Source organism: Mauremys mutica, chromosome 1, assembly GCF_020497125.1.
Source record: "Mauremys mutica isolate MM-2020 ecotype Southern chromosome 1, ASM2049712v1, whole genome shotgun sequence".
Taxonomy (NCBI): domain Eukaryota; kingdom Metazoa; phylum Chordata; order Testudines; family Geoemydidae; genus Mauremys; species Mauremys mutica.
Window position 1 is genome coordinate 57,662,196 of NC_059072.1, and position 14,364 is coordinate 57,676,559.

At 40.6% G+C, this 14,364-nt stretch overlaps 1 protein-coding gene across 1 annotated transcript in view; it reads left to right on the forward strand.

The window, feature by feature from the left end:
* ANO6 (anoctamin 6) overlaps positions 1-13,029 on the forward strand; it is a 108,046-nt gene extending 95,017 nt beyond the window's left edge. The window contains exons 17-20 of the mRNA XM_044986778.1: positions 157-362; positions 7,116-7,318; positions 7,750-7,855; positions 10,840-13,029. Coding sequence (XP_044842713.1) covers positions 157-362; positions 7,116-7,318; positions 7,750-7,855; positions 10,840-11,046 — 722 coding nt within the window. The 3' untranslated portion in view covers positions 11,047-13,029. The remainder of the gene's footprint in view (positions 1-156; positions 363-7,115; positions 7,319-7,749; positions 7,856-10,839) is intronic.
* Positions 13,030-14,364: the final 1,335 nt, after the last annotated feature.

Below are 14,364 nucleotides of genomic sequence, written 5' to 3' on the forward strand. Positions count from 1 at the left end.
ACTATCTTTTGTTCACACAAGGTCTGCTATTTGAGAGAGAGAGAGAGTCTCTGATTAACCATTAAAACATGCATTCCTGTCGTTGTCATGGTGTGGGTAAATATATATACATCAGAGTTAAGGCATCACCAACGTATGTCACATTCTCATTGGCAGTTATACAGTTTGGATTTGTCACTTTATTTGTGGCATCATTCCCGCTGGCTCCTCTTCTGGCTCTTGTTAATAATTTGTTGGAAATACGAGTTGACGCCTGGAAGATTACAACCCAGTTCAGACGCATGGTGCCACAAAAAGCACAAGATATAGGAGCATGGCAGCCAATCATGCAAGGAATAGCAATTCTGGCAGTGGTGACCAATGTAAGTATGACCTGAGAATTATAAAAAATGGAATACTCTAAATATTCTAGTCAAGCGAGGATGTGAAATATTAATATGTATCGTGCCAGACTGACTAGAGGTAACATTTTCAAAAACACCTAAGTAATTTAGGATCTTAAGCAGTGTTCCCTCTAATTTTTTACATCCATGTCCGGAATTAATTTTGTTATGTGCACCAATAGGGAGGTGACGTGTGGCGGCGGTGGGGTCAAGGTGTTCGGCGTGTGGGAGGGGCTCAGGGCTGGGGCAGAGGGCTGGGGGGGTGAGGGCTCCGGCTGGGGGTGTGGGCTCTGGGGTATGGCCGGGGATGAATGATTTGGGCGGTGGGAGGGGGTTCAGGGCTGGGGCAGAGGATTGGGGTGCAGGAAGTGAGGACTCCGGCTGGGGGTGCAGAAGGCTCTGGGGTGGGGCTTGGAATGAGGGGATTGGGGTGCAGGCTGCCCCAGGACTGCTGCAGGGGGAGAGGCACCTCACCCCACCTGTGCAGCGCTTGATAGCCTGTGGCCACGCAGCTTATAGGGAACTTAGATCTTAAGTCCCATTTTTACAAGTGACATGGGCTTTTAGAAGCCTAAATATCTAGCATCCTAAGTCTCTTTTGAAAATGAGACTTTGGCTCCAAAGTCATTTACATGCTCTCAAAAACTCTAGGCCTAAATGTGATATCCTTGAGAAAATTCTGTGTCCAACCTTCCATTATGTATGAAGAATACAGTGTATCCTCCCTAAACTTACAATACTCACTGAATACAGAATGAATTTTCTAAGAATTTTCAGGTAACTGCATGGATTTTGAAGAAATTAGGTTGTAATTAAACTTTATTAATTATTATTGTATTTATTATGGTCGTGTCTCCCCGTCTAAGCAGTTTTGCACTTAAAGCAGAGATTCAACAGCTTTGTTAGGTATGAAAAATACAATGTAGCCTCAAAATTACAGCACTTATCCTTCGAATGTAAAATGAATTTTCTGAGAATTGCAAGTAAATCCATTAATCAGTCTGAGTTAAACTTAATTTAAAAAATGAGTCCTTTATGAAATTTAGTACTTGGTTTCAGATCTTTTTATGGTCTTATTAATCAAGTGCAGACTCTTCAAACGTCCCATATAGTTAAATCATACTGAAATCTTACACATAGGCTATGTTGGAAAAAAGGTAATGGTCTTTTTTGCCATTATGAAGTACACAAGAGTTTGTTCTCCAGCAGAAGCTAACATATAATCTTATCCTTCAGAAATTTCCACCAACTGCCCTCTTTCAAAATGGCTGCCTTTTCCCCCCTCAGCAGGACTGAGCCACAGAGTGTTCTCAGTTAATGTCCTTCTCAAAATGGCCACCATCATCCATTGTTCTCAATAGTACTGAGGCCTCAGGCTGTCCTTAGCAAAGATAGCGACTTCTCACTTCATATGGTGCTATCATCTGCCCAGAGGGCAGCTTGGCTTCTCTACTATTGAATGAACAATCAGATATGGCAGCCATTTGGAAAGAGGGCAATTCGTGGCGAGTTTCTCTGAAGAAGAAGGTTTTGTGTAAGCCTCTGCTGACAGATTCATTTTTCAGTTATGACAAACAACAAAAAAATACTATTACTCCTGTGCATGTGTATGCAGATGCATAAAGGGTTGTAGAGGGGAGTGCAGTCAAGAAGACAATTTAGAGCAAGGGGGGTTCACAAGCAAATGTGGAAGATAAGAGATAGAAACATTCAAGTTGCTTTGTGCTACTCTGGTGATACAAAGCAACTGTAAATCCAGCTTAAATGTCCAGTAATGTCTGGCTGATTTGTGCTGCTCCAGAGTGGTGTCAAGCAGCTAGAATTTATTGGTGAATCTGGTGCTAAAAGTTAACATACAAATGATTCAGAGTTGATAGTACATATCTTCATATCATTAGAAATATTTCATGGCACCAGGGGGGTTTTTTTGGCTTTCTTGTTTAGTGTTCATTTACAACATTTTTAATAATCACTTCGATTAAAAAAAATAGGAAAATTCCCAGACAAAAATAGCTCTATTAAGCTACAGTTAAGGTTCTGAGTATATATTAGTAACTTCCTTTGGGTCACTCTGCTACAAACCTAATAATAAAACACATATAACCCTGATGCAGTTATGCACCAAAAGAAATCCAAACATGTTATCACACAGTTAGGACGTCCAAACAACCTTAACTCTGCCCTGTAAAGATATCATGAAAGAAAAAAAAGTCTAATGCATTTTTAAAAATTAGTTTAAACTACTCTGGGAGCACAAACACTAAAATGTCTTCATCATAATCGTTATGGTTATTGTATGCTGTCTCTACAGGTCAAAGGCAGGCTGTAGATTGTTACGATTGTTTTGGTGATTTAACTATGCATTTAGATACCTTAATGTGTTTGGATTCCTTTTAGTGCCCGGGAAGTTGTTAGTGTTCTATTTTTAGGTTCTATAGAAGACTGACCCAAAGAACTAATTTTGGTCTGTCTATCTCTCTTTTCCCTCCACAACTCAGAAGAGGGGGCTATCTCACATTCTCCAGCGCAAGGAGTTCTAGATTATTGAAGATGCATTCTCCCCCACAATTGATTACTTACTTGTCTGCCATTTTCCCATAAGACAAATCCTGCTACCTCAGACTAGTTGTAAACACTCTCTCAAAAGGCAAGCAACAGCTCTTAAATGTATAATACTTGTAACCACCACTAGTCAGGTAAATTTAAAATGCATCTTTACTCCCTCTAATTAGGAATCAATCCCATAGTCCTTGAGTACCAACACATTTCCATTTCACTTCAGTGAGATTATTAGTACATAAGGGCTGCAGGATCACAGTGAGTGGCTCGTCTGCAATTTTCCCAGTCCCAGTTGTTTTAGGAAACACCAGGGACTCAAGAGCCAAACGATGCTGAAGCCTGCAGGACCCTGTGGGACGGACTCCCTACAGTCAGCACAGGCGACCAGGACTGGCTAGAGCAGTCTCTCACTCGGTCTGAGTTCTCGGAAGCCTTCTGTGTGATGCCAACCAACAAATATCCGGGCATCGTCAGGCTGACCATGCAGTTCTACTGCGTGTTCTGGGATGTCCTCAGCTCAGACCTCACCTCCATTTGGGCCGAGTTCTTAGGAAGCAGGGTGCTTCTGCTGTCGAGCAAGTGGGCCATGCTTGCTCTGCTGCCTAAGAAGGGGAATATCTGCAACCTTAGGCACTGGTGCCCAGTCTTGCTCCTCAGCATGGACTCCAGGGTCATAGCAAAAGCCATCTCGCTGCAGCTGGGGTCCATGCTGATTGACATACACCACCCTGACTAGATCTACACCATTCCAGGCCAGACCATCGTCAACAACCTCTATCTGGTCCAAGACCTACTCCATCTCTTATGCCGGGATGGTCTGTCACTCACTCTTCTGTCCCTGGACCTGGAGAAGGCGTTTGACAGGATGGAGACGGCGTTCTATTTTGTTGTTTGAGGTTCGGGCTTCTACATATACACATGTGAACTTTCCCTCACCATCTGTACCTCACACCTGATTGATTAGCCTGAATATACAGAATCTGTAATCTCCTCTTCTCCACTCAACTGTTGGTTTTGCTATTGCTGATTAGCTATTATAGCCTAAGGCACCATATAGTCTTCCACTGCATATATTACCTTTGCAGCACCTGCAAGGCTACAAGAAACTTTTGTGTAAAACTATCAGTCTTAGGACTTGCAGTTCAAGCAGCAGAGCTGCTGTTGTACCATGCCAGAGCAGATGTTGTTGATTTGAAGACTGATTTTAATTTGTTATGGTATAAATGGAAAACTGCGTTCAGTGTAGCTTGGGAAATGGAGAACACTATTGGTTTGTACTTTTTCAGCGTGATACTCTAAAAAGCAGCCCACAGTTCGGAGGGGGGGAGGTGAGGGGGTGGTGTTTCCTTTTAGACGACACTTTAGAATTAGCTTCCATGTTTCTGTCCTTGTAGCAGTTTGCAATGCAGCTGGAGATCATTCTGCAGAAGGGGAAACGCCCCCGCCCCCTGCAATTAGAAAACTTGTTAATATCATGCATTTTTGTTCTAACATTACCCTTTGGAGAGAATTTGTATGCTAAAAACAACTAATCTTAGTGTAAATTTAAACAATGTAGCATTTCATAGAGTTTCTTGAAAATGGTTTTTAAAAGGACATACCCTACATTTAATTTATGCTAGAATATGTTACAAAAATCCTTCATAAGTAGTTATTTATCCTCAAAAACTTAAAAACAAGATTCCTTACGCATAGGCTACCGCCATTTTCCCTTTTGTCAGCCAAATGGATGAGAGTTTTCTCAGCTAAACTTGAAAGTATCAAAACACACTAAAAGTTGAAATCAGGTTTTTTAATCCAAATCCTAGTACCATAGAAGTCAATGGGAGTTTTGTCCAGTTGGAACCAGGGTCTGACTCTTGATCCTGCCACCTTGCTCATCAAGTTCTTTACAGTGGGTCTGCTTGGTGAGTGACGTATTACCCAGCATATGAGAGAGATCTCCACAGTCTTCCGTCAACCCCCCTCCTCATGCCACACACACACATACACAGAGTTTTGTATCCATCACAAATGTCCTCAAATCAAGACTTCCCTTAGGTACAAAAGTTGCTCCTAGGCAAAGAATATTTGTCACTCCTCCCCCCAAAGGTGAGGAACTATGTATATTAAATATAAATTCACCCTGAAAGTCATCCCTAAACATAAAGGCTATCATGAATGTAAATAGAATACAGTTTTACCAACTTTGAAGTTATACATTTTCCCTTATGCTTTCCATTACTTTATTGCCTTCTCTCTCCTTCCATTTTCCACTTTCTGTAATCACTGTTCTTTTTCCTCTTTTCTGTCCATTTTTCCTCACTCCCTTTATCGATTTTGTTAAATCTTGCCTCTGTCCCTATATCTAATTTTGCTCTCTCACTCAATCCCACCCCCTTTTCTATGGCTTTCATTCATTCACTCTCTCTTCCTCTCTATTTCCCACTCTGGGTTTTGGTCTCCCCAGTTGGCTCCCATTCTCTTTCCCCATCAATGCATCAGCTACTCTGTTCACATTGACAAGGTTTTATTTGCTGCCATAAGGACAAAAGACTTCTTTGGCTTTTAGATTCTGGAGCACAAGATGTCAGCCAGAACTGAGAGTGCTGGGCATAAGCCTGTTGTGCCCAGTTGTTAAACTGGGCCTGTGCCTAGTCCCTCAATTGCAGAGTTTAACAATGAAGATCCTTCTTCATAGTGCAGCCCTTTGAATATCAGGCAGCCAAGGAGAACATTTAACTAGCCAGGATGAACCTATCTAATGATTTGGGGGTTGTGATGGATAATCAGCTCAACGTGAGCTCCCAATGTGACGCTGTGTCCAAAAGAGCTCATGCAATCTGGGGATGCATAAACAGGGGAATCTCAAATAGGAGAAGAGAGATTATTTTCTCTCTGTGTTTTGCACTGGTGCGACTGCTGCTGGAATATTGTGTCCAGTTCTGGTGTCCACAACACAAGAAGGATGTTGATAAATTAGAGAGGGTTCAGAGAGGAGCCATTAGAATGATTAGACTCAAGGAGCTCCATCTATTTAACAGAGAAAAGGTCACGGGTGACTTGATCACAATCTATAAGTCTCCACATTGGGAACACATATTTAATAAAGATATAATATGATCCAATAGCTGGAAGTTAAAGCTAGACAAATTCAGACTGGAAATAAGGCGTACATTTTTGACAGTGAGGGTAATTAACCATTGAACAATTCACCAAGAGTCGTGGTGGATTCTCCATCACTGACAGTTTTTTAATCAAAATTGGGTTTTTTTCTTAAAGATCTGCTCTAGGAATTATTTTGAAGACGTTCGGTGGCCTGTGTTGTACAGGAGGTCAGACTAGATGATCACAATCATCCCTTCTGGCCCTGGAATCTATGACTCTTCCAGAACAGGAGGTCTTCGTGAGTCACTGTTTTAACCACCCCACAAAAAACCTTAGGGCTGATTCCCACATACAGTTTATGGCACTCACTCTGAGTGGGGTATGGATAATCTTTGGAACAGGATGGCAATAAGAGGCCATGTAGTATGTGAACTGGTATTAAGCAGCTGCTAGCAAGATGGGAAATACTGTCTTGGCATCAGGAGCAGTTTCCACATCTGCTGACAACTGGAATCTCCGAGCCAGCAGCTGCAGAAATGAATGTGGGCTGGGTATGACCCCTAAGGAATGTTTTGGAGGTTATAGGTGAAAAATCTGTAGCTTTTTAAGTTTGAATTATCTTTAAAATGTTCCTTGTGAAATTTAATTTATTTGTAATGGTAGGCTTCTTAGTGTGTGTCATTTTACTTGAAATTCATCAGGCAGTAGTTGTTTAAAATATATGGTGAGCAGGTGTCGATAGGAAACATGTGGACTGAAGTGGAATATACAGTAGTATATGTTTAATTTGGTGAGAGTGGCCGTAAGAAAAAAACATTAATTGCACAACTTTTTGAAGGTGTCCTGCACAAAAGATGTAATTTAGAAACAATACAGAATGTGCATTCCAGAGAGATTGTTTTCTGCCACTGAATGACTGCACATCTATTTGCAGAGAGAACCACTGAAAGGAAAAGTGCAAACTTTCTGATTTTTAGTGCAGTAATGCATATTTGTTGAAATCTAAAGTGCATGGAAAAGCTATGTATATATTAAGGCTGCTAGTTAAATACTACTCCCTTTTTGTCTTCCTCTTCTAAAATACAGGCAATGATAATTGCTTTTACATCTGACATGATTCCTCGTTTGGTTTATTACTGGTCCTTTTCAGTCCCTCCCTATGGGGATCACAGCAATTACACCATGAAGGGGTATATCAACAATACGCTTTCTGTCTTCAATATAGCGGACTTCAAAAATGGAAGCAAACCAGTTTCATTTCCTTGGCTTGGCAACCAAACAACGTGCAGGCAAGTGTCAAATAATTATTCTCGTCGTTGGAAAGGAAAACATAAGAAAATATCCTAATTTTGTTTATAAAAATCTCTTTAGTAATATTAAGACTCAGCTAACCTCAAGAACAGTCAGAAGGTAAAATAAAACAACATGGAGTTTTCTAAATCTTTGATTCATTGTATTTCCCTCAATAATTAATAATACATTATGCAAAATAATATAAAGGTGATTTAAACATATTTTTGGTATAGTGGAGAAAAAATGTATTTCATTAAGTTCAGCTTATTCTGTAGATGTAAAATGTACCCATCCTTTCAGTTGTATACAGCTCATGACTCTGGGCTTAATGTGTTAAATGTGACATATTTTGCTCCATCCCCTGGCCATAGTGCATTACTGCAGGAGTTACTGAAATTATTTCTTGGCTTTTCTGAACTGTCTTTAGATATCGTGATTTCCGATACCCTCCTGGGCACCAGCATCAGTATGAACACAACATATATTACTGGCATGTGATTGCAGCCAAGTTGTCTTTCATCATTGTCATGGAGGTCAGTACATTAGGTTTTGATTTTTTTAAATATAATTTTAGGCTTCCTCTCAATAAAAAAAGAACTTTCAGTTTGCAATTAATTATGTTCTTCACTCAAAGTTATTCATTTTGTTTTGTGAACAGCAAAAGAGCTGCTCGGTAGCATTATACGGTAGATATGGGCATCTGTAATTCTAGCTGGGAAAGGAGCAACAGAGAAGCTGCATGGTTCTCAAGTGTGAAGCTAACTTTGTTAGGTTCTTTTTATTTTCTGTCTGGGTTTTGAGCATTTAGGTTTTGCATTTTCAGGCTTTTCTTTGTAATCATGTGAGCTAGAAACGTACTATTTTTTAAAAAAAGAGGAAAAGCAAAGATTCTAACATAAATCCCCAGTTACTGGAGTCCAGTGATTAAGAAAGATTTAAATACCATGAGACTTGCAATAAAATCTTGAACTGCAAATCTGATGGGTAAGGAGCTAAAAGCAGTAGCAGAGCAGACATTAGTAATAATAGTAATTTATAGAATATGTTTAATCTACCAAGCAGTTTACAGACAGACATTAATCCACATCATGTCTGATATAGCAGATAAGGAAATATTATTATCCCAATTTTAAAAATGGGGGTTCTGAGTCAGAGAGGTTGAATGACTTCTGTACTCTGACCTCTCCCACAGTGCAAGAGAGTTGGGTTGTGCCTCCCTTCGTACAAATATTGGAGGCAATGCAGACTGGTTCTTCCAGCTCTGGGATTTGGCCACATTCCTTCTGCCCTTTCACCAGTGTCTCTGCCAAAACACTTGCCCACTGCAAGGCGGCTGGTATGTAGTGACCACTGCTTACTTACACTAATCATAATTGTCCCCTCCATTGTTCTGTGCACACCAGCTCCAAATCTGTTGTATCCATTCATTGTCTCATCATATCCTTATATTGTAAACACTTCCAAGCCTAAGGGACTGTTCTTTTGTTGTGCCTGTACCGTGCCTTGCATGTTGATACTCCTAGGTACTGCCACAATGCAAATAATAAATAATAAGGGATCACAGTCCATTCGACACATGGTACCATCCTGGGCAAAAAGGGCATTGCCCATCACAGAAGATCTGTAAAGTGCCACCTTGTCATCCATCAGCACTTCAGTAAAACAATACAGGCTTGGCCTCTATTCCGCTGCAGAAGCAGCCTTCAAAAGGAAGATATTCCAAGCAGTTGATTCAAAATATTCTAATATTATTAAGTTTAGGGAAGTTTATTTTCTGCTTCTCTCTCCCACCCTTTTAATTTTCTTTAATGCCCATCACATCCCAAATGTCTCAGGGAGAGGGCAGGATCCAGAATGGAAAACGTATTAAATGATGATTTCCTTTCTGGGACTGACCTGTCTTCTAGTATACCCCAGCTAAGTCTATTGGGTGGCCATATAGAGAGTGGAATACAGCACTGTTGTTACAAAAATTCTGTTTCATCTACTAGTAAGACATTTGTATTTCCACACAGCTTTGGAAGTACTGCATGGTGGAAGTCATCTGGGAAAAGGTGGAGGCTTTTGTGGAGGCATTTGGGGAGGTATGAAGCTGTTCAGGATTGTGGGAGGAGGACACAGTTAAATGTTTCTGTATAAAATTCATCAAGGGCCTGATCCAAGGCCCACTGAAGTCAATAGAAAGATTCCTACTGACTTCAATGGCTGTTGGGTCAGTGTCCAGGGAGGAGGTCAGAGGAGATGTGCCCAAGTCCTAGAGTCACCTGGACAAGTCTGCACCAGCTCCAATAGTTACAGGAAGAGAGAGACTCAAGCCAGATGGGAAGGAAAAGGGGGGAGAGGTCAGTCCCAGAAAGGAAGTCATCAGGTAACAAGTTTCCCAAGGCTATGGGAGAAGTCACTGTCAGAGCCAGGATTACAAATTAGGAGTTCCTGGCTCTCTCTTGTTTTCAGACAACTAATTTTTCCCAGGACATTGCTCCTTTCCAGACTTCTGTATTCACTGGAAAATTTAGCTACTTTGGTATAAAACACAAATGTACCTTAATGTAACATTTCATCTATATAATAAGATTGCAAGAAAGTCACTTTGTGTGTCATTCTGAAGCCTATTATGTCCGTACAATCAGCATGAAGTGATGGAAGCAGCTATAAGCATGATTTGGGGGCTCTTTATGTTCAGAATATTATCAGGTTGAATCATCACTGGTTTTGTGGTCTGTTACCATCCAGTTTTTAAGTTCTCAGCCATTTTGACTATACAAATTATACCTGTGCAGTGCACAATACAGTAAGGCATGGATCTATGCCATGCCAAGAGGCCTCGGCCATTGTGATAGCAGAGATAACTCAACCATCCGTCACCCTTACTCTGCCCCTATTTGCATGCAACAATTTCATTGGTTGTATGAAGGAGACTGCACAGAGGGTGGATTACTTGGCCCAATTGTCACATCACAGCACAAACACGTATTCAACACCCGCACAAATCAACACCACTCTTCCAGCACACTCCCCCTAGACACAAATCAACTACCCAGACAGCAACACAGCCAGCATACACAATAACCCCAAATATACACAGCCTCTCACCACAGCACACTCGCAGCACAGTGTCCCTTGCTTCCTTCCTGCACAGATCCACACAACTCTCCCAAAACAAAACTCATACACAAATCAACACAAGCACACACACAACAACACAACCAGCACACACAGTCACCCCAAACATCACCCTGAAGCCTAGAATATCTGTTGAGTCAGTGTGCAGCAATGGACACAGCTACAAGCATGGTTGAGAGCTCTTTTTGTTCAAAATATCACCAGGTTCAATCATAAATGGGATTTGTGGTCAGTTACCATCCAGTTTTTAAGATCTCAGTCATTTTTGGCTTTTTTTTACCATGCATGACTTTGTGAATTACACCTGTGCGACAGCATGGGCTTTCAACTCCTAGTTAGTAATAATAATAGCCTATTCTGCATGACTGACATTCTTGATTTTCATCTTCCCTAGCATGTCATATACTGTGTGAAGTTTATTGTTTCATACGTAATTCCGGATGTATCACAAAAGACGAAGAGCAAGATCAAACGAGAGAAATACTTAACACAGACACTCCTGCATGAGAATCATCTCAAAGTTATGAAAAAAAATATGGGGAAAATAGCTGACAGAATCTGGAAAGGAGAAGATGGCACTTTCCGACCTAAATTTGACTAAGAATTTTACACACAGACAGTACTTAACCGGCTCAGTACAGGTTACTAATGGCTAATCAAAATGTTACTAATGGCTAATCAAAAGTTGGGGATTAACTCCCTTTAGCAAATAGTGTCTTGTAACTCTTGGCTATGTCTGGAACATCATTGGCTATAGAGGCAAGGACTGGAAAATACAAAACCTTGAGATCCAGTATAACCTGGAAAAAGCGAAATGACATATTTAATAGTTTTAGCCGGACAGAAAATAAGTCATCTGGTTTTCTCTAAACTGTTGCCTTGTAAGAAGGGGCAGATTCATTCTGAAATGCAGCACAGTGCCTTCCACTTCATTCAGCCATTGGTTATTTCATCTGCTGTTCAATTTGCACAAAACCTCAGAAACCAAATCATTTGTATTAAAAACAACACAGCTGCCATTAGGGTGACCAGGTGTCCCAATTTTATAGGGACAGTCCTGATTTTTGGGTCTTTTTCTTATAAAGGCTCCTATTACCCCCACCCCCTGTCCCGATTTTTCACATTTGCTGTCTGGTCACTTTAGCTGCCATTGAATGAGTTGTGATCACTTGAAGCAGCTGTCACTTGATAATTCAATCACTGGCTATATAATTAAGCTAAGAGGAAAAGCCAAAATCAGAAAGAGACAGAAGAAAAAAGATGATGACAACTAAACATTAGGATGTTCAGCCATTGCTGTTGCCATGATAAGCCTGCTATGTGCCATAGAAACTAAGAAATGCGCAGTGGGGATTATACAGATAAGATATTTCAATCAACATGGTAAGAATGGATTTGAATCACAATGAGAGGAAGCACTGCAAGCCTGCTTCTTCTCCCATTGATACCTGCATAGGATCAGTGGAGATCCCTGCCTTTTTACAGCAGTATGAGTGAGAGGAGAATCAGGTGATGTGTCTTTACCCAGTTGATGTACATTAAGTAGTTGATTTTGCCCATTCTGTTTTGAATTTGTATGCTCTTGGAGGCTTCTTACCTGTAACAGGAGTGAGAGTTTCAATTCTTGTCACACATTAAATCAATATCCACAGAGGGCTCACTTTTGTATCTTTCACAACCAAAACTCCATTCACTTCAGTGGTAGTTTTCAGTGTGCAAGGAATGCAGGGTTGGACCTACTGTGATAGCCTCAATTCAATCCATCACCAAATAGCATGTGTCAACACAGTAGCCAGGAAATGTGATTTCCAGGGCAGGTAGACAGACACATGCTAGCTCTGCTTGAACTAGCAGACTAAAAAGAGCAGTGTGGCCACAGTAGCTTAGGCCAGCCATGTGAGTACCTACCCATGAGGTTGGGCAGCTAGCCAGAGCCACCCCCAGTGCCACATGCATCTATGATCATCATGCCAAAAAAAAAAATCCATGTTAATCTTAAAGACTCTTTTACAGAACAGTGGGGTGGGGGGGAATATTGAACTAATGAAAAAGGACAAAATCACGAGGGAATGGAAGAGAGACCAGCCTGAGACGGGACCGTGATTTGGCCTTATGTAAATAACCTCACAACACTTATCACCTATTTTATAGATGGGGAAACTGTGACACAGAGCGGTTAAGTGCCTTTCCTATAGTCACACAGTGATCTGTGGCAGAGCTAGGATTAACATGCAGGAGCTCCTGGTCCCCAGTGACCTAGTCAATCCACTGGACCTCATCCCTGTATACCCAAGGGCATGTACTATCTCTTCCTTTTGCTGTCACCTAGCATTATTCTCCTGAACATAGTAGTCTTAATCCACATCTGGCAATTATTCCTCCTTCAGGATAACATTATGCCAGGAGTGCCTTTGATCCATTATATCATATATATATACAGAGAGAGAGAGAGTGTCTTATTTTAAGCACAGTTCAGAATTACAGATAGTGAAAAGTGTGGTGCCTTAATAAAGAACATCTTAAATAAAAAGATACTTAACATTCTGTGCAGTTTACATAGACTTTATCTACTCCTGCTAAAGATGGGATTTAGCAGGAGTAGATAGGCCTCTCTGAATTTTTGAAGCATAAGAATGAAACATTCAGGAGGGGAAAAACAACAGTATTTGTAACTCCTTTAGAGACTAGGTCACTCGGAGAATATTTCACTAGCCTTTTAAAGGGAAAATTAGAATCTGCTTGAAATATAAATAGGTTTTTTGCTTTTGATGCTGCAGATCACAAATTGTGACATCATCATCCACTGTGGGCCAAAATCATCTTTGGAATAAATTCAGTGAAGTCAGACCTGACAAAGAGCTCTGTGTAAGTTCGAAAGCTTGGCTCTCTCACCAACAGAAGTTGGTTCAGTAAAAGATATTATCCACCCACCTTGTCTCTCTAATAGTCTATCTGAGCAACTTTATAACTACATAACAATGCCAATATTTATAAGGTTCTTCAGAAGTTGATATGATTGGACACATAAGAATATACATTTTGTATTTTTGTTAAGAATATTTGCTATTAATTTCTGAACATTAAGATGTTTCTTTATATTTATCATTTTAATAAAAATTATTTTAAAATGCATTCAGTGTCTTCATTTGTGTTGTCCTTTTTTAGAAGCAGAATAATAGAGCTGCCAAGTACCATTTTTAAATTATTAGTATATCAACATTGTCTGTTTTCCATATTACTGTCCTTTTCCAAGTTCTTGCCATGAAGTTGTGCCACTGCTATTGAGAACTATCAGCTTATTTTCTAAATTCTCTGGATGATGGAATTCCTCCTTTTCCACAGCAGAGCTGTGATATGGAGGGGGGAAATCATTATGCACTCATAAAAACTTAAGATCTGGAATTCAGTTTATTCCAGCAGGATCAGGCCTATAATGAGCACCCCACTTCCAGGTAATTCAGCCTTTAGGTCCCTTCTTGTGGCTCCTGCTAGTCCAGGTTTATCCTCTATCTGGGACTGCACAATCAGTGTGAATTACTGTTTGTTACTCCTATACCCCTGTGTATGGGGTTGGGGTGTTTATTTGACTTAGGCATGTACGTACAATTGGAAACAATCTACTGATCTTAACTGCACTCATGAACTCTTCCTCTTCCCATCATCCATTCAAACTTCAAGCCACTTAACTCTCCTATGCCTCTCTAGCCCAACAATACCCTCTTCAGAGGCCTAGAAGAATGGATTGGCTTGAAGATCAAAGATTCTCTGGCCATTTCAGACACAAACTTTGTCTGCACTAGCCTTTTTTTACGTTTTCCACACAGCTGCTCTTTAACACCAGTGTAGCTCCATGGTGGTGGTAACAGCAGAGTGCTAGTTTAGCCGTTTTTACCACCGTGGTGTCTAGCCCTGTATTGAG